At 35.1% G+C, this 24,343-nt stretch overlaps 2 protein-coding genes across 2 annotated transcripts; one reads left to right on the top strand and one right to left on the bottom strand.

Annotated features, from left to right (window-relative positions):
- Window positions 1–3,963: 3,963 nt before the first annotated feature.
- Window positions 3,964–5,802, top strand: LOC104648077 (probable galacturonosyltransferase-like 4). Its single transcript, XM_010324551.4, has one exon. It carries the CDS (start codon window positions 4,363–4,365, stop codon window positions 5,461–5,463), a length of 1,101 nt encoding a protein of 366 aa, XP_010322853.1. The 5' UTR covers window positions 3,964–4,362; the 3' UTR covers window positions 5,464–5,802.
- On the bottom strand, window positions 5,492–23,503 carry LOC101265277 (AP-5 complex subunit mu). Its single transcript, XM_004229420.5, has 8 exons — window positions 23,165–23,503; window positions 22,952–23,095; window positions 18,979–19,287; window positions 10,915–11,198; window positions 9,913–10,808; window positions 9,497–9,553; window positions 6,654–6,701; window positions 5,492–6,494 (listed from the first exon to the last, which is right to left on the bottom strand). Exons 1-8 carry the CDS (start codon window positions 23,230–23,232, stop codon window positions 6,423–6,425), a joined length of 1,878 nt encoding a protein of 625 aa, XP_004229468.1. The 5' UTR covers window positions 23,233–23,503; the 3' UTR covers window positions 5,492–6,422.
- Window positions 23,504–24,343: the final 840 nt, after the last annotated feature.

Here is a 24,343-nt window from a genome sequence, read left to right as displayed (position 1 = left end):
TTATTTTTTTTAATGTAGAATCACATGACTATTCATGAATGTATATTCTCCTCGAGCCCTGCCACAAGCTGAACCAAATCTCTCGATGTTTGCTATAAACTTACACGCCAAATCATTATCTCGTGCCTCTATTTTAATTTTTTTTTCTTTTTCATATTTTCTATTTTTATTTTTATTCAGTAAAAAAAAAACTTAAAGAAATATCTGAATTCTGATAAGAAAATCTATCAATCATTATTTATGTCCTCTTGAGTTTCTGAACTTGTGTCATATACATTTGCTTGGCCAATAGGGCACCATTTTTTCAATTCCTTTTCCATTTTGTCTTGTTTTGTTTACATTTTCTACACAAATTTAGCATCACATGTGAGTTTGATTCCCACTCTTCCACTTGTAAAGTGCACCATACTCATATATATAATTAGATACAGAAACGGAGTCAAGATTTTGAGTTTATGTTTTAAATAATATATATTTTTATTTTTACTTATATGTTATTATTTTTAATTTCATACGCATTATGTAAGTTTATTATTCGATCTTTATTAATTTTTTTTGAAAATAACTTTTTAATGAATAAATATGAATTAATTTATTTCAATTAATAAACTTGATCATAAACATGAATTGTTCATTTAGTTTTATATGTTAGTCAAATATATATTTTTAAGGATAATAACTTATAAGGATAAAATAGGAAGAATATTGTAATCTATGCATTGATGTTATGAAATGACAGAATTATAGATCAACTATTTATAGTAAAAATGACATATAAAAAGAAACGGCAGGAGTAACACTTCAATTATTTAAATGTTATTGACAATAACTAAAAAAAAAGTGAAAACATAAAGTGATATTCAATTTATGTTATAATTTTTTTTCTTATTAAACGTCTGTTGCCTCACAAATTCACTTAGTATGAATTAGAGAAAGTATATCATAGAATTTTGAGTTGCAAAAGAAGCTCACTTGATTTTAATCTAAAAATAAACGTAACACTTGATTTGTGAGCTAAATACACGTTACGATAGGAAATATCCTCATACACAAACATGTTATTCAAGTGAGGGCGTAAGACTGTCTTGGCTTAGAGCCGTTCCTGTTTGGTATCCCAAAAAAGACTATAAATAAACACGTTATGGTCTACTAAAGTATATCGATAATCTAAAAGTTGTTTAATCTAACACACCAATAGCATAAATCTTCAATTAAATTAAAAATACCAATCTAATAATTAATATGATGCACTTTTTGCTGACATAAATATGGCGTCATTGCTGGTGTTATAAATGGTGCATGCCAACTTGCAAACTAAGGTGTTTTGTCATAGGAGTATTTAATTGTAACATTTAAAAATAAATAGTTTGTATTTTTTTAAGTGAAAAATATACTATCTGAAATTCACAGTTATATTTAGTTATGATTATAAATTGAAGTTATTTTTTGTGACTACCTTGAAGTGAAACATGTGAAAATGCTTTTCTCGTTATTTTTTAAATTCTTGAAAAAATTTAAAATTATTCCATACTAAAAAAAGATTTTTTTTATCAAACGCCTCATCATAATAATAATAATAATAAGAATATATATATCCAAAAGGATTAGAAGAGTTACCATTGGCTTCCTTGTTTTTTTTAATAATGTGAGGAGTAGTGTGAAGCATGGATTTGTAAACATGGAGGCCACTGTGTCGAGTCCGGAGCCTAAATAGTATAAAATATTAACAAAAATTTTAAAACGGTATATAAAATTTTATATTAACCAAAATGGCAAAATCGCTAGAACAATATCGATTTCCTCTGCCGGAAAAAAGCAAATTGCTGCTACTACAGCGATTTTGCAAAATGCGATTTTTGTTTTGTTAAAAAAAAATAGGCAGCGATTTTCTTTTTTTTTAAAAAAAAGAAATAAATTCAAATGAAGATGTGTGCCGTCGATTTTCATGAATTTTTTTTTTAAAAAAAAAATATGAAAACCACTTTTTGCTTTTTTCGGTGGAGGAAATCGCTGTTGTTCCAGCGATTTTACCATTTTGATTAATATAAAATTTTATATACCATTTCAAAATTTTTATTAATATTTTATACCTTTAAGCTCCGGACTCTCATTTATGTCTTCTTTCCCCAAAACCCTTTGTCCTTCCTAAAAGTTACCCCTAGATAACATTCCCAAACTTTTTTACCTAATGACTCAAATTTTTGGGAATCTTCAGCATTCTTTTCAACCGTTCATTATATAAATAAATTAAGTAAATATATATAATTTTTCTGATATCAAAAGGTAATTACATTTTATTTCTATTATTCAAATAATAATAAATTCTTAAATTTATATGATCTTAGATATATCAATAAAATTGTGAATATATAGCTCACTGATTGTGAATGATACATTACTTAATGAGATGAATATGTTTGAGAGGGGAAGATTATATTCGAGAGGAATAGAGATGTATCCAAGAGAGGATAACAAGCTTTTGGAAAGTAAAAGAAAAAAGACCAAAAAAAATTTAAAAATGGTTCACATAATTTAAGAACATCTCATGCTAGAATATTGATTGATTAAACTTGATTCCGACATGTTGGAACTCTTAAACATGCTTATTGTAAGAGATTAGATTCTAATTACAGAGCTAATCATGATTACCATTTACTTTAACAAATCAAGGTTTGTGAGTTTCAAAGGGATATATATGTCCCCTCATGAACCCACAATTATATCATTTTCTTGCAATGTTAATTTGGCCCAACTTTTTAAAAAGATTTTACTCAATAAATCTAATTGGTAAAATTCTTCTTTTTGACCAATATATACAGCATTATGAATAATTGATTTTTAATTTGATCAACCATTTTATTAACATTGACTAATTAATCCAAAGTTTCCATTGATAAATAGGAAAAAGTAGAGTCACGTCTCTGATTTGTGTATCTAGTCATGTTTCTTTATATTTATATTCTCGCTGAATATAATATAGCGATGATTTAAAATTATTTATTTGTTGCAGCGTAAAACTTATATGAAAGAGTTTTAGCTCAAATAATGAAATTAAAGTCATTATTTATTCTATTAAATATAAATGGACATTGTCATAATTATCTTAGCAAACTAACTACATTACACTAGTTTATTTTTTCATGAATTTTTTTGGTGGATGCAATTACTCAGTGAAAGAAAATGAATGATTAAGGTCTCTAAAACTTGGAAATTACAAATGGGAACAATCATCATAACATTGTTATTCTAATTAAGGAGCAATTAGTTATAATTTGGACACAAATGCACCTCATTATGAGTATAGTATAATGTATGACTAAAACAGTACATTTGTACGTACATGTACCACTTTTTATGCATATCCACCACGTCAATTTATCATAGTGCTCTTAGCAACAAAATATAAAATTTATTAAGATTAGTAAGGTATGATTGTATGGGGTAAAAGATAGGCATGACACAGAGCAAGGTGAATGTTCATGAATTTTTACGAACCCATTAACTTTTTCATAAATTCTATCTATATATATGTATATTAGCTTCTGAACCTCCTAACAAAAATGATGAACAATTCAGTGATAAGAAACAGACGATCGAAATGTCTTTCATACTCGTGTTGTGGGATAGTATGAATTGATACTTACCTACTTCTACTTCTATTGGATCCCCTAAGAAGAAGTAGGAGAGCACTCCAACTAATACAAAAGTCGTCTTTATTTTAATCGAGCCACAATATGTATTTACGATAACAAGTGCAATTTTACACACTCGTGACTAGTATATTCCTTATTGACTCTTTAGTCTTTATTTATTTATTTACGTTCTCTTTATTCTATAATAATTAATGCTAAAGGCAAAGTTGGAAAAAATAATGATTTTTAAAATTGACAAGAATTTAGGAATAACTATATTTAAATAAACAGAAATAATTTAGGTCATTGAAAATAACTGACTGCACACACAAAGATATCGGTTCTTCCTACATTTAAAGATAAAGAAATGCCAAATAATTGCATAAGTTTTGCATTGGCAATAATTTAGGAGATACAAAATAAATCAATGTAGTTGAAAAAATATCGGTTCTCCCTACATTTCATGATCAAAATTCTAACTGTTTGTTGTGTTACACTAATCTTTAGAACCGCTAATATAGAATAATTACTAAAAATAACTTCATTAATAACTTTTTTTTATGTCTAATGGACATTTTTTCTCTCTAAAAGTTACTTTCTTTCGAGTTTAAGTCAAGCACGTATTGAACACGGATTAAGAATCTCCCGCCCCTTTTGACATCCATATTATTAACCCAAGAAAAGAAAAACAAAAAAAAAAGAACAAGAAATGTAGCTTAAGAAATTAAAGATGGCCTTTTGGAACAAAAATGTCCCTAATTCTTCTTCATCATCATCTTCTAAATGTTTTCCAATTCTAGGCCTACTTTCCCTCATCCTCTTGCATCCTACTACCACCACCACAACTACCTCTTTTGCTAACGCCATTCGCGTTGTTGCCATCCAAAAACCTACCTACAATGACATCCCTTCCTTCCGGGAGGCACCTGCTTTTCGCAATGGCAACTCATGTAGCTCGCGTAACATAGATAAGATTCAAATAGTAATGCCTGTTGATGCCAACTATATTAGGGGCACCATGGCTGCAGTGTTGTCTATTTTGCAACATTCAACGTGTCCAGAAAACACTTCCTTTCATTTTCTTTCTATCCATCTTGAAGCTGAGATCATTTCCCTAATCAACTCTACTTTCCCTTACCTTAGCTACAAAATCTATCATTTTCATCCTAATCGCGTAAGGGGAAAGATATCCAAGTCTATTAGACAAGCCTTGGATCAACCTCTAAACTATGCAAGAATTTACCTCTCGGATATCCTCCCTAAGGACGTGCACCGTGTTATCTATCTAGACTCGGATATCATTGTTGTAGATGATATTGCCAAGTTATGGGGGGTGGATTTGGGAGATAAAGTCCTGGCAGCACCTGAGTATTGCCATGCAAACTTCACGAACTATTTTACAGACACATTTTGGTCGGATGTGAATTTGGCAAAAACATTTGAAGGAAGACACCCATGTTACTTCAACACAGGTGTAATGGTGATGGATCTTGATGAATGGAGAAAAGGAGGGTATGCCCAAAAAATTGAAGAATGGATGTTAATACAAAAGCAAAGAAGAATTTACCAGTTGGGGTCGTTGCCTCCGGTTTTGCTTGTGTTTGCTGGAAACATCAAGGCAGTTGATCATAGATGGAATCAACATGGTTTAGGTGGTGACAACCTTGAAGGTAAATGTAGGGGACTTCACCCTGGACCCATAAGCCTATTGCATTGGAGTGGCAAGGGTAAGCCATGGTTGAGGTTGGATGCCAGAAAGCCCTGTACCATTGATTACCTGTGGGCTCCATATGATCTGTATCGTTCATCCAGAATTGCGTTAGAAGAGTGAGTAAGAGCTGAATAGAACTCGAGATAGATTGATAGAAAGAAATTGCTGCAATTGAAAATGAAATGGTGCTACAAGTACCAACATCAAATGCAATATAATTGCATAGTAAGACATTGTCAAAGGAAGAAAAATTAAGATTACAGCTAATAGTTCTCAAGCTAGAGATGTAGAATCCTTAGGCCTTGTAAATCTGAAGATTGAAGCTAAAGGAGTCTCCAGGGTATATTAGACATCAATAGCTAAGAAAGGAAAATGTGGAATGAACTTAATTGTTCTCCCCTTATTAGAATTTGTACATTCATCATTCTTGATTGTAAAGGTAAAGTGTTAAATTTTGAATGCTCCCTTCATGAATCCGTAGGTACGTTCACAACAGAAATAGACTTCTACCGATTTATCTTACAACAGACGGAAGTCTTTCAGTCGAAAAGGCTCCAATTCAATGAACTCCAGGGTCTACACAAATAAGAAAGCAATTCACCAAGAGCTAGAAATCTCAGCATCTTTCTAGTTTTATAGAAGTTGAATGAAGCAAGGGAAAGCTGCTGATCAAGTTTCTCACTAAAGCATGTATAATAGCAGAAGGCACGAGACTCGGTCTCTTTAGCAACAGAAGAGTATCTTTCACCTAGTAGAAACACCAAGACAACACAAGCATGTATGCAGTTAGTTCTCATAACCTATACAGCTAACTAATTATGTATGACCTGAGCATCCATGAAGTAGTTGTACACACGTCTCATGTAATCTTGTCCCACATATACCAAATGCCAAGAAACAAGAGACACCCACTTCCCAGTTGAGCAATGTAACTGCATCTTGTCACAGAACTGTCCCACAATACATCTCTTTTGCATACAGCTTCTTTGATGCCCACATCTCAGACTCAGCAGCCATCCGACAAGTTAACTGTCTGTTGTTGCTCCTAATCAGATACGCCAACAATATATTTTGCAACTCTATGCTTTGGGTGTGGCAGCAACCGGACATTTTCCTAATGTGTTCCACAAAATATAATCCCCAGAAGTCACCTGTGATAATCATACCAAAATCAGGACAAATTGTAATATTATAGTAACTCAAAAGATAGGCTTGATAGCAGATGTCGAACAGCTGCTGTAACAATCAAACCTAAACAAAGCTACAGAAATGTGGCCAGGAATATGCTATTTAACTAATAATGAAAATACCTGAGTTGAAAATTCCACGGGTGCTTTAACAGCAGGGAAAATGCTTACCTGCAAAGGCTCATCGATTCAGAATAACAGTAAGTGTATATGAGTATAAAAATATGAAGTGCATAAGAATCTCTATGACTGAGCAACTTATCACAGGCCACAGCACAAACCTAAGGCTGATAATTAGAAGTTGAAGTATTTATCTTTAAACCTTGAGCCCGTCTTTATTTGTCTAAGTATGAATGAGCCATACATCATTATACAAGATACATGCTACTTGCAAGTGATATTGTGTTAATGATATGATAAAAATAATGAAGAAGTTGAAATATTGGAGAAACACTCGAGAGAATAAAGGCTTTAAAATAAACATAAACAGACGACAAAATTTAGCCCCCCTTATAACCAAGGCGAATGAAATGAAACGTGATTGTGGTGCCCAAATACAGATAATTTAGATACATAAACGCAGTTTCAAGAGAATGACATGACCAAGAAGATGTAAAACAAATAATAAAATTTAGATTACTAACAATAAAGTGCTACCAGAGTTTGTTGACAGAAAAGGAGTGATATGAGAGTACTATGCAACATGGATATACCAAACCGCATGAAAGGAATATATATATTTTGTAGAACTACAACCACCATACTAACCTAGACTAAATGGCAACTATGAACAATTAAGTGTAGCAGATAATAGGGCAACATTTACGGAAAGAATGGAATTTGCTACAAATAAAATAAATGTTTGGTGTGAAATTCAGAGAATTTGAAGATAGATAAACATGCTAAAAGAAGAATTAGCTGTCAAGAAAATGTAGTAGGGGCATATGGTGTCTTATTCCCAAAAGGCATGAAATGTATCGAATATTTAAGTAAAAAAAATTCAAGGAGACATACGTCTAGATATTATTGGAAAAGGAAGAAATATAGAACCCCATGTTGAGAAAAGAGATGTAGATGTCATGCTTGCCATCACGGAAGACACTAAGCTAATGAGTGCCCAAACAGCAATCAGAAAATAAATAGCAAATAACACTATGCTAATGACTGTCCAAACAGGAATAAGAAAGAAAATAACCTGCAAATAACACAGTGATGATTTCAAAATAGCACACACCACATACCGATTACTGATTAAATTTTTTAATAGCATCCTTTTTTCATTTTATCTTGTCATTTATCTTCACCATCTAAATCATGTCATAGAAATTCAAATTGTATTGCATTTTCTAATGTCGTTAATAAATTTTTTCCCATTTGTTTTCCTGATAATTCATCTTTCAGTACTTCGGGTAATTCTTAATACCATAATCCGACTTCCTCACATTGTAGCAGAAAAACATCCTTGTACTCTATGAGCATTGTCCTTTTTTAGTAATTACCGAGAAACTACATTTTACCCATTGGGTTACATTTCATGCTTAGAGGCCCAACAATGTTATATCGGAATGATTAGATGAGTGTAAGAGAACTACAGATGTTAAGATGGGAGTAAAAGCAGCTATTAGACATGATTGGAAATTATCAGATCCTACATAATGGACAAAATGAGGGACTCCAAAGATGGTTAGGCCTAGGGATGGCAACGGGGCGGGGGGTTGTTTAAGCCTTGACCTGCAAACATTCACCCACCTGCTCCGCTCCGCATAGCATCAGCTATTAGACATGATTGGAAATTATCAGATCCTACATAATGGACAAAATGAGGGACTCCAAAGATGGTTAGGCCTAGGGATGGCAATGGGGCGGGGGGTTGTTTAAGCCTTGACCTGCAAGCATTCACCCACCTGCTCCGCTCCGCATAGCATTCTTTTGTGTTTCAGACCCACTCCACCCCGCCCCGCTCCCCGCATAAACTCGCAATAGTTTTTAAAAAAATAATTCAGAAAAGCTAAATCAAATATGTATTCAATTATTTTTGAACATACAGGAAAAGTGTCTCAAAAAACCTACAAAATCACAGAAAATGCCTAATTAACTGAGAATATAATGGAAGCAAAAACAATTCCTAGAAGTGCTATAAACTACCGCCTCTGGTCCAAAATAAATGAATTTTGGCATCTTTTATGGTCCGAAATGTACGAATTTTCAAGGTACAAATATGTATTAATTATTTTTCAAAATATCCTTCTCTTGAGAGGATTTTCAACTATGTCTAGTTTTAAGAAAAAATTGGGAAGTGGCAAAGGGGTAATATTGACAAATCATCCTTTAATTAATGTCATTAACTTTCTTAAGGGGTGCGAAAAACCCCAAAATTTCATTTATTTTGGACTAGAAGGCGTAGAATGGTTAGGACTTAGCGGTGGTTGTTACACTTGGAGGAATCTTTTTAGTTTGGTGAGACACTTGGTTGTCAGTCCAGAGATAAATGTGACGCTGAAAGCCCCAGGTCATGGAAAACTCATAACTTACATCAAAAGATAAGTTATCTAGTATAAGAATGTAATGAGCCCAAATAGACCGGAACAGACATAAAGGATACATAAAGCTTACCCTAATAATTTAGGATTGAAATCAAGTACATTAATTGACTAACTTAATTGTTTTAAAAAAACAAACCTAGATAAAAATTAGAATGCTTGACATAGTGCACACGGCGCAAAAAAAAAAATAAAGCGGAAAGATAGTCACATACGAACTTTTGCCAAATGCAAACTGAAAGGGGAAAGATTTAACAGATGATGATATCCAGAAACTTTTGGTCTCATACTACTACAGTACCACTGGATAAGAAACAAGGATAGTGGAGGTCGAACTATGCACAATCACAATATTATGTCAATGAGAATGTTCCATTCTAAAAGAAAGAATCAACCTGCCAATAGATGATATAATAGAGGACTTACAGATTTTGGATCAATAGACATTCCTGATAATGATCCTCCCATTATCTTGAAAGATACCTGCAATCACATCAGTTGAAACAAAATGCTTTTTCACAAAGAAATTTAATCTAATACACAGAAATGTTCATATCCGCATCAGCTAATTTTCATATTGTTCAAAAAGAATTAGCATGTTTGTGAGATCGAAATAGTACATTTGATTATAAAAACAAACACGTTTCTAGAGTCAAGTTGAACTCGTCGAACTCACCTGACTGTCCTTGTTACTCCTTAGTTTCTTTTTTATGCTTTTATTTTGAACACACTCTCCTTTCTAATCATCTTCTTGTAATGAAATCAAGACTTCGCGACTGTGCATATGAAAATAATCCAAAAGAGGAAATATCACAACTAAAGTTGCTATGGGAAATACTTACTTTAGCATAATCATATGCTTGCCAGCAAAATGGCTCCTCCAAATCAACTGCTTGAAGATCCTTGTTCATTTTTTCCATTAAGAAATCTTCCACATTTGCCATATTATTTGTTGACTCTGTTTCAGCATCACTCTCTTCATCTTCCATATTCCCAAGTACTGCCCCTGAGGTAGGCAATCTTTGAGGTTGCCATGGAGCGAACTTCACTGTTCCTGGAAATGTTGCCTCAACACTTTTTCCTGAAATTCCTCGACCAGTCGTTATAATTTTCCATTCAACCAAGTGTTCAGCAACTGAAACTGTTCCAATAGAAGGTGTGCCATCAAAAGAAAGTACCCTTCTCCTAGGGAAGGGCATTGTCACAGTGCAGAAATCCATTGACAGAGGAGCTCTATAACCTTCCATGAGCCGTAACTTAAACAAAAATGCACCTTCATTTTCAGAAACCATTGAAAGCTGATAAAAACCCTTAATTGGAGGTCCCATACCACAAAATGCCTGATAACGCATCAATACAAAACTTCCTAATGGTGGTGAGAACATAAGTGATTGCTTCTCATTACCATGCTCTGGAACTTGAGCACAGGGGTGGAAGGATAACAGCTCAACACGAGCAGTGTCCAAACCTATTAGTGGAAACATCACATCAGGCAACCCTTCTAATTCCGCTCGACAGTTAACTTGACCTGAAATCTTTTTGCTATCTGGAATTTCATCGCGATCATACATGGCAGCATGGACTGTCTCGTGAATTGTAAAAAGAATTCTCTGCTTCCCTCTATAAAGATAAGGTTTCCATGCTGGCTGCTTCTGATCTGCAGGAGGGATGTCTGCTGAAGAAAATCCATTCATCTTAACTGCTGAAATGTTGGTGTAGTTAAGATCCAGAGGGGTGCCTACATTTAAGGTAGATGGGTTTTCAGCAACGATTGAACCCTTTAATTAATTCATACATGCCTTAAGAAATTTTTGGATGAGAGATACCATAAAAAGATTACCAACCAAAAGGCATTGCACTGCTTATGAAAGAGCGAATCGCATCTCTATCCAGAGACCTCAAACCAATCTTTGGAGCATCAGATGCCATTGCTCCGCTTGCTGCAGCTCCAGAAGCTGTTGATCCTGCAACAGGAGCAGCTACAGGTTTTGCTCTTGCCGAAATACCAATACTTCCGGTGAGAGAATCCAACAACCCACCCACTGATGGAGATGCACTTATGACTATTTCAGGTTCTGTCACATCGCCTGTTATGATGTCTCCTATCATGTGGCCAACCATAAATGCCCTGTACTTGGAATGTATTGCAATTTTATTAATAAGTGAAGCTGGAGGATCTAATTATGCAAGATCTAAACCAACTTACATTTACCACAAGCAAAACTTACCACAGTTCACATTGTCCCAAGCTAAACCCCAGCTTCAAAGATTACTTCGAGTCATAGAGGTCATGTACAAGTATATGATTTAATACAAGAGAGAAAACTGAATATGCAACTCTAATGAGTTGACAACTTAACAAATAAACTAATCAAACTCCTACCCCACCCCGAACCCCGAAAGGAAACTAATTCCTCCACACACAGCAAGGAATAGTAGATGACAATGACAGGCTCAAAAAAAATTTATTCTTTTTTTATGAAGTAAATTGTTTCGTTGAAAAAGTTATCAAAAAGATGCAAAGTTACAAGAAAGTACAAGTATAACTACATGAAACAAAAAGACAAAAAAGAGTTGTCAGCCTATATACAGTGTGTTACCCTAGAACAAGAACATTAACAATGTCCAAAACTTAGTTCATCAAAAAAGATTAAGCAAGCATTTAGCTTAAAGTGAGTGACTTGGAGTTGAAATGCCATCAATAGATCTCCTATTCCTCTCAGTCCATTGACACCAAAAAAATAATTACAGGAATAATCAACCAGATCATTTTGATGGCCTTATCAACTTTCCATAAACTCCAACTTACGTGTGCCTATCTCAGATTATTTGGCAGTGCAGGAACTAATGGTTGACAGTTAACTAATTCCTCATGCATAGATAACAATCATAACATCAACTGACCAGCTGAATACCTAGTGTTAGGCAAGCTTCATTTAGGGCAATCCAGTTGAAGCATATAATATAACCTTAATAACAAGTAATTTGGTCCTCCATATCAGTTTCTAAGGCCATGAATCAAGGACTTGATTCTGAGAGAAGGCCTGTTTATAATATATTCTTTGCTTATGAAAATACCTTGCTGCTACAATACATAACACGTCTAAGTGATCTTACTTCTTAGTCAATGTTGTAACCTTCCACTTCAACTAACATTTCCGTCAGCTTTCTATTTCCCAGGTTTGGCAAACCTAGTCAAATGTACATACCGGTCATTGTTACTCCTATTCTGAGAAATTGAAGAGTTCCATGTCCAAGGCAATGTGGAATAGATTAGGATAATCATCCATGAGTGCTGTGTTATTGAGACATTTGTCATTCTAAAACCTTATGTACACTCCACTACCTGGTTTTGAAGTGGCTTTTCTGCAAAAATTCATTCCCCAACTTGCTGATATACTTCCAAGGACCAAATCCATAAGGTGTACATTGTCAATTTTGGTGCTCCAGTTGTCTCTTTTCCAATGTTAAGCAATGATCACTTCCTTCCAGTGACTTGGTTCTCCTATACCATCCCTGCATAGTCACTTCATTTGCAAACATTTGTTGTAGATGGCTAAATCTCTAATCCCCAAAAGTCAATTGCATTGTCTGTGTGACTTTATCCCGTTTAATCAGAGATGGTATTTCTAGAGCTACTATTCCTCTCCTAAAGGAAATCCTTTCTGACTTTGACCACTGCTTTAGCACATTTTTAGGAATAAGGAACAAAGACATGTAATAAGTAGGTATGTTGTCCAGCAAGGCAGCAACTGCTGATAAGAGTTGGTTTTCCCCTATAAATAAGAATGGCAACTGCTAAGAAGCCAAGCTCTTTCTAATTTTTCAACAACACCATTTCAGATTTCACAGTTTATGAATTTGGCTCCTAGTGGGAGACCTAAGTAGATGGTAGGTAGTGTCCCAATGATGCAACCCATGATTCCTTCCAGCACCTCAATATTGAGCACATAATTGACGGGATAGAAATTATTTTTAGCATGACGTGCAACCCTGACAGAGCTTCGAATAGGAGTGTGAGATTCAAGTATAGGATTTGTGATTTTCTGCCTCACATAAGATCAATGTATCATCTGCATACAGTAGATGGAAAATAGTGACGTGGTCCCAGAATCTGTGCCTACTCTAAATCTCTAAATCCACAGCAGATTTCTAGCCTTTTCCTAACATCTTATTTTAGCCTTTCATGGCTAATATGAAAAACTCGGGGGAGTGGATCACCTATTTTGATCCCTTTCTGAGGGGAGAAAAAAAGCAAGAACTTCTATTGATTAATACTGAGTCTTTGACCGTAGAGATGTTGTATTTAATCCACTTTATTCATTTGTCACCAAATCCCATATTTCTCAAAAGGCAAAATACATATAGTAGACCCTAAACTTGACTTCAAATTTTAACTTTGACCTCCAATTTTCATAGTACACAAACAGGCACTTTTAACTATCCAACTTTTTAATAAATAAACACGCGAGTCCTACCTGGCAAAACGCGTGGTGTGCACGTATTTTGCGCGAGTTGGGAGTAATTTTCGAGGCCCACAACTCTAAAAAAATGTTGAAATGACAACTCTACCCTTAATGAATCCCTTTTACATATATTTTTACATTTACAAATCAAAATCTCTTTTTATTTTTAATTCTAAAATGTACGTGTAAAATATTTAATTAGTTGGCAGCCATTGAGTGGCTCACTAATACACGTGGAAGCGTTTGCATTTCACTCTCTTTGGCTCCAAAAATCGCGTGTTTATTTATTTAAAGGTAGGATAGTTAAAGTGCTTGAGGTCAAAGTTCAAATTTGAAGCCAAGTTTAGGGTCCAATATATGTATTATGCCTTCTCAAAATGGATATTAGCGGTAGAATCAATTTAATTGATCAAAAACATCCCCTCCAGTTTGCACAAATTACCAGGCTCTCTAGTTTTAATCCTTCAATTCAAAACCTTGTTAGTAATGTAGAGTTTTATCAGCTTTAGCTCCCCGCTCAAGTTGTAATCTGCTTCTAGAATGATCACTGTGAACTTCCTATCCTCACACCATGTTTCAATACGGATGAAGCGGCCATAGATCTTGACCACTGAGTGATCTTTGTCATGTCAACATATGAACTCATCTGGTGTATATTGGCATGCCTGAATCTGTTTGTGGTTTACTTCCCCAGAAAATGAAGAATTTTATAAGCAATATCTCCCCATCCAAGTTATAATCTGTCTCTAGAATGATCATTGTGAACTTCCTATCCCCCAGCCAAGCTTCAATACGAATGAAGCAACCATAGCAGTTATAATCTAGAAAAACTCTGTAGATGTATGCTTGTGATTTCCACCCCCACGTCTGTCATAATTCCCTGCCCTTCAGGATGCCTGCTTGAGAGCAATGCATACCCAACAGAGGTTTTCCTCATCTATTTTGATGCTACTCAAAAATCTTATGTGCCTTTCAATAAATACAAATCACCCCTCACCAGGTTAGAGAAAAGAAGACAGGGAACATTTCCCAAGCTACAGAAAAATGTAGTTAAACTACCTATATCGTAGTTATCTAAATTACAAGGCAGAAAACAGTCTCAAAAATCTTTAGTACAGTAACTTGAATAAGAACTCCAGGCTTTTTTGGGTGGACAAACACCATACAACTGCTTATGATCAATTTCCGCAAATTTTCAACATATCATTATTATGGTTTGAGCTTGGGACTTCCATGTTCGAGGTCTCAAGTTCGAAACCCCTTGCCAGCGATAGCAAGGGGTTTGCCTTCTGTGTCGAGCTCGTTGCACCAGGCTTGCCTAGTGTGGTTTACCTCTCCTATGTGGTTTGCGAGCTATTGCATAGGAGCGGGGTTTTACCCTGTGCGCACCCAAAAGGGTAGCGGTTGCGGGTTCCCTTGTCGTCAAAAAAAAATCTCTTTTGATAATATGATTCTCTACCAACAACTTTCAATCTGTTATACACACCGGAACCTCATGGGTGCACCAAGAAAAGCTTGAAATTAGAGGCTATTCCTCAAACATACATGGTAGTTCTCTATTCCATCTAAGATATCTTATTTCTTTACTTACACCAGACCCATATGAGTGCTAGTGAGACAATGGTTTCTAAGTTCTTCGACTCCTCTTCCTTCTGAATTTCAAGCAGGAGGCGCCTCCTTAACTGTGCTTGATATCACCTATTGCATGCCGAACCGTCTCATAATCCACACCACAAGCAAACTGCCATCATTCTCATTATTATTATTAACCTTAAACATATCCCTCCCTCCCCCGAACTAGTTGGAAAAAATTCTCCTTGCGCATCTTGACTTTGCAGGTGCATCTTTAGATACGCCGTCCTGTAAAAAGTAGATCTGAGACTCTCTTGCACTGTGTTAGACCATTGTAAAGTAGAGGGTGAATTCACGTGCTTGACTTATCTCAAACATAAGAGAAAAACAAGAAAATCATCAGAACTATACTCCATATAGTGTCCAACGTATGTATATCTACCCAATGGCCATGGAAGCACCCTTCAACTTCAGTCTTCAACTCACACACCACCAACCAGTATTTGTTCTCAAAAAACTCTCCAATCAGCATCTCTCTCTTGTTGTTTCCCTGCACTCCTCAAAAATCACTTTAGTGAACCTCTCTAGATTTGAGTGGTAGTATACTACTATCTCTTTTTTTTTATAAGTACGTATGACTTTATTTTTCACTGTTTGCAGTAGAAAGTAGGATGTCTTTGAGGTGCTGTAAAACGGTGAAATTGTGTTAGACAAATGTATTAACTTGTGAGCTATATGGCAGAAATACACATCACTGGAAATAAAAAACAGATTTTTCTGGACAACTTTAAACTAATTAGGAAATGGAGGTCGCTAAGAAAAATAGGAAAGAGGATGCTGAAGAAATAGCAATAGAGGTTTGTATAGAACGAGGAAGATGACCCTTCTAAAAGAAAGGAGAGAGAAATATAAAATTGTTGGACACATAACAGTAAAATGAGATCTCGATCACATTTTTAGCATTTGATGAGCCCTCCCATTTTCTGCTAGAGACTCACAGGCTACACGACAGTGTAAAAATCAATGTCAGTCGACCTATAATACAACTTATGGACCATACAAAATTACAAAGCTAAATGTTGTTGCAACAGTAGTAATACCCCTAAATAAAAAATAGTTACCAGATAATCCCTCCATCCCATTTCATGTGATGGTGTTTGACTAGGCACGGAGTTGAGGAAAAAAAGAAAGTTTTGAAACTTGTGGTCTAAAACAAGTCATAGGCATTTGTCTAACTATAAATCATCTCATTATGGGTAAAAAAGATTCAAATTTAAATAGTTTTTATCTACTGAGAAGACAGCTTAACATTGAAGATGCAAACGAGGAGAGATGATGAATGTGTACCCTTAATTTCAGATGTGCCACTTTTTTGGCAAAAGAAGCGAGAAATCTAGAGCCTCAATGAAACTTAATGGCCTTCCATGAAAACAACATGAATATTTCATGCAAGAACAAGGGAGAGGAACCAAGATGGAAATAACACATCAGGTAACCTGAAACAACTTCACAAGAGCAGACTAGACCCTAAAACCAGAAACAATAACATTCAAATGATGAATGGAAGTTCCAGACAAAATTTTCGCTTGTATCGCATATTTAGGAATCCCATAACCAAACCCGGCAATTTTATTCTGCATTCTGAGAATCGTATGGCAAAAATCTCATGAAATGCAAACCATGTGGAGATGTTTCATCAGTAAAAGAGACCTTTAAATGGAAGCAGTTAGCAGCACACACTCAAAACCAAAGTAGATCGTTGAGGATATAATTTAGACAGTGGAAGCTACACTGAGACATTAAATACTTATAAATAATGGCTGTTGCACTTAAGATAGAAAATAGGGAACTAATGTGCCATATGAAAGAAGACAGTATTCATAACATCAGAGGAAAATCTAATCAAAAGCAAGAGAATTATATATTTATTTTATGCTAGAAAATCAGAGGGTGTTTGGGTAAGCATATTTGTTGATAAGGTAAATAATTTTATTAATGAAGCGAAACCTCTATACAAGCCATATACCAAAAAAAAAACAAAAAGAGAACCTACATCAAAATATGGTTCACCACAAAAGAAAACCAATCATCTATACAAATGGGGACCTCAAGGGTACACCACAAAGAAACTAGAAACAAAGACTACTTCACAATTTTATGAAACTTGGAGTCTCCCCATATAACACAGATGATGGCTAATGGAGCTACATCCCCTTAGAATTCACTTCCCCCTCCAGAAGGTCCAATTATGCAACGCCTCCTTCATGTGCCCCACACCACTCATTCCATTCCAAACCAGTGATTAGCAACTACAGTTGTGCAGCCACCTGACAATTCAATAGGAGATGATCAACATCATCATTCAAACATCGATACATGAAGCACCAATCAACATAAGTGATCTGTGATCCTCCTCTTTCTCAGATTCTCTACTCTCTATATCACTCCATTCACAATTAATGCAAAGAAACACACCTTCCTGAGCATCCTGGAATCCAATAGAGCGTTGTGGAAATGTAGGTTCCTCTCTCCCTAGCAACCTCAGATGATAAGAACGTGAGCAACCATCCCTTTTATTTGGCCATTTCCAAATGTTAGGTGCATTTACTGGTAAATTCGGCTCATAAAGTAGCTCCACCAAATTATTAAATTCAGCCAACTCTCAGTCCTGAAGGTTTCTCCTAAAATCTCAATCGCCAAATAACTTCTCCGACAAGTGATTCACAAATGTGTTGGACTGTCAGCTTATAAGTTGGTTAATCAGGCTTAAGCACTTTTGTTGCTCATCTATGTGTTTGGTTAATACCAAAGTGCTTAGATGGCTTCTCAGTTTATATAAGCACTTTTGGTTTGACCAAATCTTTTCGTGCTATATTGTCCCTTAATCTTTTGTAATCCCTGAAATACACTTCCTAAAAGAAAATTCTTAAGTTCCAGTTTCAAAGAAAAAGAAAATTCTTAACTTCTTCTCCATCGATTTTCGTCATTCATCTTTTTCATGTGAAAATACGCCTACTAAACTTACATTTAAAATAAAAATAAGGGTACTTCAGTCATATTACCTACAGAATGCTTATTAACACATTTTTACCAAACACACCAACTGGCAAGAGCTTATTATCAGTCTCAATACTCTTATCCAAACACGCAACTACTTATTTAAAACAAGAAAGATCATACTTCCGTGGTGCTCTTTATGTGGGAAGGCAGGGGAAACTAACAATCACCTATTCTTGCATTGTACTTTCACAGCAATGGTCCATGTTTCTCAACTATTTTGAAGTGAAATGGACTATGCCCAAACATACCGCTATCTACCTAGTTGTTGGATCAGGAAAGGAGGTAGCAAGAGATAGAAGACCTGATGGAATTAAATTCCACATTGCATTTGGTGGACAGTGTGGAAGGAGAGGAATAGTAGGAATTTTGAAGATATATCCAATTCCATTCACAAGATTAAATGGAATTGTATTGTATCTCTATATTTTTGGTGTAAAGAGATAGGATTAGAGGATTCAGATCAACTTTCAGAATGCTTATGATCCTTGTAAATATTATGTTTTTTGTTCTTTTCTGATTTTCTAAAGGTCCCCAGCATATCCTTAATGCTGAAGAAAACAACGTTTACCAATTCTCAAAGAAAAAAAAAGTTGGAGCACTTAATTCTTATGAGCTAGTTTTAATCAGCTATGCCACACACTTTTAATAGCATTAGTTGAGAGTGAAGTCGATGATTGACCAATAGAAGTGAAGAATTGAAATATTTAACTTATAGATGCTCTGGCTAACTTAAGGGGCCAAAAGACAGACATCAAATGTCAATCTTACCAATCAACTTGAAAGTTATAAACAGGTAAAAATGGAACTTACCCTGTGATTGATGGAAGATTGAGCAGGAGGGGGGATAAACTTTCATCAGCTCCAACAGCATTTCCACAGTCAGATCTTTTACACATCCTTGTATACGTTTTTAGATGATCTGGTTCCACTAAAGGCAGTACAAGGATACAGTAGTGTCCCTTTATGTGCAAAATAAGTGGCCACAAAACAAGTTTCTTTTCCTCTTCATTTTTAGTGCACAAACTTATTATGTGACGCGTAATCGGATCATCAACCCATGAATCTGAACCTTCAACTGACTGATTTATCCTAATGCCAAATCCACGAGCAGATCCCTCCCTATAGAAAAGGTTAGACAGGGTAATTCATGTTTTTAGTAATTGGCTACAAAGTGAAAACATGAAACTGAAAAATAAAGAGAACAATGGAACCAAAATCGACAATGAATAAGATAACAAGATCTTACATAATAAAGATAGATAGTGAGCAAGTGCATATCATGTTACTCTTCATGACAACTTCATCAATAGTCATAGCTAATAACACTAGAGATCTGTTTAAAGGAACTTAGCAGGAAAATTACAAGGGGTTTCCTGACCTTAAATCTTTATTATTTAATGTGAAAAGCCTCGAATATGTCATCAAAGCTTTAGAAAATGATCGATCTATGCCACTCGTTAATAGTTAGATATAAACATGCGACAAACGTTACCATCTGGACCCTATATGACATACGGAACCCTGCTGCTACCCGATTTTTCCACGTAGCATTATCTAAATGCTTCATTACTTACCGGCCCCACCCCACCCCCTTTTACGAGTAGCATATGCGAACCATTTCTTAAATGTAGTGGCATATTTTAGCTCTTCTTTCCCAAGCCACTACCACATCCCAACCACTATAACAGGCAAGATTTTACCATGAAAAGGCATACATACTCTTAATTTGCATACTCATACGTACTTCCACACCAAGCGACACCTCATCAGACTACTTACTTTTAAACCCATCTCTTTTTTTCCTTAAAACAAATTTTATGTCCTTTTTCCAAAGGCACTACCATGTCCCAACAACTTCAACAACACAAATTCTACCATGAAAACAAATACATACTCTTAATCCACATGTGCATATGTAATTTTCACACTCAACTATACCTCATTAGTATATTCGCTCTTAAGCCATCTTTTTTTTAAAAAAAAATTTAATGTCCTTTCCCGAGTGACCACCACGTACCAACCACTATAATACCCCAAATTCCACAATGAAAACACGTACATACTATCACACCCTCATATGTACTTTCCATACGTAGCTCTCTTTTAAGCCGTCTCTCTTTTTTCTTAAACAAATTTTATGTGTTCCTTAAAATCTTTTAAGACTTGCCCCTATTAGTTTGTTACATAAAATTGTAACTTTATTACATAAAATTAGAAAAGATATGATTCTAAAATGTTGAATGTCATGCATCAAATGATAAACAAAAAAAATAACACAAGTTAGTTTTGTTATCCAAGAGAGTCGTGTATTATAAGGTATTAGGAAAAGGCTAAACTATGTCACTGAACTTAACAAAATGGCTCGCATATGCCAATAGTAAAAAGGGTGAGAGGGGAAGGGGTTGATAAATAACGAAGGGTTTAGATAATGCCATGTGGCAAAAATCAGGTGATAGTGGGCATATATGGCCCACAATGGCAATGTAAACAACATGTTTATGTCCAACTATTGACAAGCAGCATAGATAGGTCATTTTATTAAGCTCGATAACATATTTGAGATTTTTCCCTTATTTAATAGCCGAGAAAGTCACAAATTTGACAGGATTGAAGGGATATGTACCATAAAGGAAAAACACCAAAGTGTATCCATGCAACCAAAAAAAAGGAGATAATAGAAACAAACTGAATTTAGATTATCCAGGCAATTTCACTATGTTACTGATTCTTGAAGTGTCACTTCTTTGTCAAACTAACCTTTCGAACATGAACCTATCCCCACTGATTGCATTTGCAATACAAGAATAATAGATAGGGACGACAGTTGAGAAAGGGTCTCCCTGTAGTCATTTATTTCCATGTAGTACTGATCAGAGACTGGATATTGGATACCAGAAAGAACTGAAGCGAAGTTTAACAAATAAAAATGATAATTTTCTCAAAATTTTGTTGATATACCACTTTTTGAACTAAATTGCAAAACCCATGAGATACGCAAATTGCTTCGAGCTTTCAGATAAGAAACCAAAATTTCATAATGGAGAAAATGATCAAAACAGTCCTTAATGTATGGACTTAGATCGATTTGGTCCCTCATATATGAGGCTTATGGAAAAGGTCCTTTATCTATACTAAAAACTTATCAATTTAGCCTTTCACCCTAAAATCCTAACGACATAAAAAAAAATCTGTCAAATTAAACAGAGATGTGCAACTCACGTGACAACGAAAAGACATTGATCAAATTGAAAAGACGATTGATTCGATCAAAGGAGAAGAATCGCCAAAAACAATCAGAAGACTCCATCACCAAAGCTTAGAAAATGGGAAACACCGAGAAATTGATGAATCAGATCATAGAGTTGCTCAAGTTCACATCGAAAAGCCTCCAACGCCAAGCCTGAAAATGCGAGAAGGACGGAAAGTCTGAGAAGCTCAAGGTGAAGAAGGTCATTGATAAAGGTAACATGGACGGCATTAGAATTTACGCCGAGAACACCATCCGCAAGCGCAAGGAACAGATGAACTATCAACACAGGGAATCTACAGAAATGTCAGAGAGGATGGATTCATTCGAGCGTTCAATGGCTGGAAGTACTTCCTTATCGACTCTAGAGGATCCGGTCGATGCTACAGGTGGCTGATGACTATGAACTCGAGGTGTCCGTGGGGCTTCCACAAGCAGCCGACCATGCTATATCTTCTGAGGATGAGAAGAAGGTCAATGAGGTAGAATTGTCCAGGCATTTTGCTGAGCTCAAGTCCCGTGGGTAATTGAGAAAACAGAGGTTTTGTTTAATATTTTTGTATATCACGTGAGTTGCACATCTCTGTTTAATTTGACAGATCGTTAGGGTTTTAGGGTGAAAGACTAAATTGATAAGTTTTTAATACATATAAAGGACCTTTTCCATAAGCTACATATATGAGGGACCAATCAATCTAAATCTATACAATAAGGAGTATTTTGATCATTTCTCCTTTCATAATGCTAGACTCGTGAGTAAAATCAAGAAAATTGAAGCTCCACTTTACCAATTAGACTAGATTATTACCACCACCACCCAACACATCTCTAAGATTATTAATGAACCCAAAATTTTGTACTTAAATGACCAACATCCTTCACACATAATATCCATTCAGTAGATTATCCAAACCAAATGAGTTAACTTGCTTAAAACAAGGAGCTAACTGCTAAGCACGCTAAACTAGCAGAACCGAAAATGGAGATAATTTTTTTCTTTTGAGAAATGTTACACCTAGTTTTGCGACTAAAAACATCAAATTTCTCAATAACCCTAAAAGAAGAAAAAAAAGATACTACTGTTTTCTATAAACGTGGTCTTTAAACTAACATAGTGAACCTCAACTAATCCAACGGATACATATTATCTCACACTAAAACAGATATAAGGTAACCTACTCATCAAAACTACAAAGCTTAAACAGATAGAAAGAATCGCCTAGTATCTGCACAGATCTAAATCTTGGCTCCCAATGTTGTCACCCAATTCCTCCACCGCTAAATCACTCCCTAAGAGACATAAAGATAGTACTTTTCTGTTCTCTTCACGTGTATGTACTAAAACAGATACAGTTGAAATTGTATAAAGTATTAACACAATCATGTTACTTCAAAGCTAATTGCATGTAACTTGATTTAATAACACCTAAAAAAAATGGTACATACCAATGTCATTGTGTATCACTTAAACTCGAACATATCATCCCAAGTTCCAAACTTGATTCAAAAAAGGAGAATTAAAAAAGAAGAAAAAACCTTTTCTTGCGGTCAACGAAAGCATCAGCTATCTCTGAATCAGTAGGAAGAGAAGGCACCACATTATATTTCAAATCATCCTCCATAAAACTCTTACTCCTCTCGCATGCCGCCCGCCACCGCTTCTCCACCACCGGAAATCTCCTGCAATTTCATCAGCATGATTAAAATTAACAAAACACGCACACAGAGGGAGAGGGAGAGGGAAATTACCGGGAGAAAACAACGGTGTCTTGATTGGTGAGGATCCAGAGAGCTCTGATACAACACGAACTCGGCATTTTCCCACCGGAGACAAACTCTACTGTGATTTACTCGTTACTCCGAGTTCGACTTTTACCGCCGTTTTTGTGGCGTTTACTGCATTTCTACGGCGTCGGTCCGTACGCCGCTGTCGATTTGAGGGAATTATCTGATGAGGAACAAGTTTTGGGAAAATTCAGAAAGGGAAAAGGATAAAAAATGCCTTAATTAAGGTATTAGAAATAGCTCAATAATGTTCTTCTTCCATATATTGGATTAAAAATGCCCTCCCATCCACCTATTTGGATCAAAAATGCTTTTAGTAAAATTTCAATCTAAAATACTCCTCCATTTAACAGAAGCTGATGTGGCAAAAATAATATTTAAAATTTCATGTGTTGGCATTATGATTATTGGTGCACGTGTAATTAGACCCAATTTCATTCTCAATCATATCCATCAATCCAAACCCATTTCTAAAAATCTTACTTTTTCTTTCTTCATCTTTCTTCTATAAAATTATTTGGAGGATTAATAAAATACTATCAAATTCTTTCGGTAAATTCAAATCTTTAAAAAAAGGTTATAAAAAATTCTATATATCATCATTCTCTCGAAAAATATATTAATTGACCTACTAATTTTATGGTAGTGAAGATAAGTGCAATTTAATTTGTATCCCAAAATGTATCAAAAGAATGAGTGGATTTGATGAAATGGGAACAAAAAAATCATACATTCAATCTCCCGTGGAAGCAAGACACTCATCAAATCAAGCCATGTTGTTTATCACATTTTTTTAAAAAAAATGGAGCCTCTAACAGTTGAGGAGTTCAATCTCCAATTAGTTCACGAAAGACTTTGAATTTTTTACAGAAATGCTTGGAACATCATGTTCTTGTATTGATTGTTTTGATATTATTTTATTAGTATTCCAAATAATTTTTTTAGAAGAAATATGAAGAAAGTGGGGGAAATGGGTTTAGATTTGGGTTTGGGTTAATGGGTATGATTATGAAAGAAAGTGGGTCTAATATATGTGGACCATTAAAATAACGTCACACATTTAACTAAAAGATATATATTTGCCACATCAGCTTCTGTTAAATGCAAGGGTAATTTTAGGCTTAAATTTGATTCTAAGGGCAT

This window comes from Solanum lycopersicum, chromosome 1 (assembly GCF_036512215.1).
Source record: "Solanum lycopersicum chromosome 1, SLM_r2.1".
Classification (NCBI taxonomy): domain Eukaryota; kingdom Viridiplantae; phylum Streptophyta; class Magnoliopsida; order Solanales; family Solanaceae; genus Solanum; species Solanum lycopersicum.
Note: the sequence above shows the minus strand (reverse complement) of the source record. Positions and strands in the feature narration are given on the sequence as shown.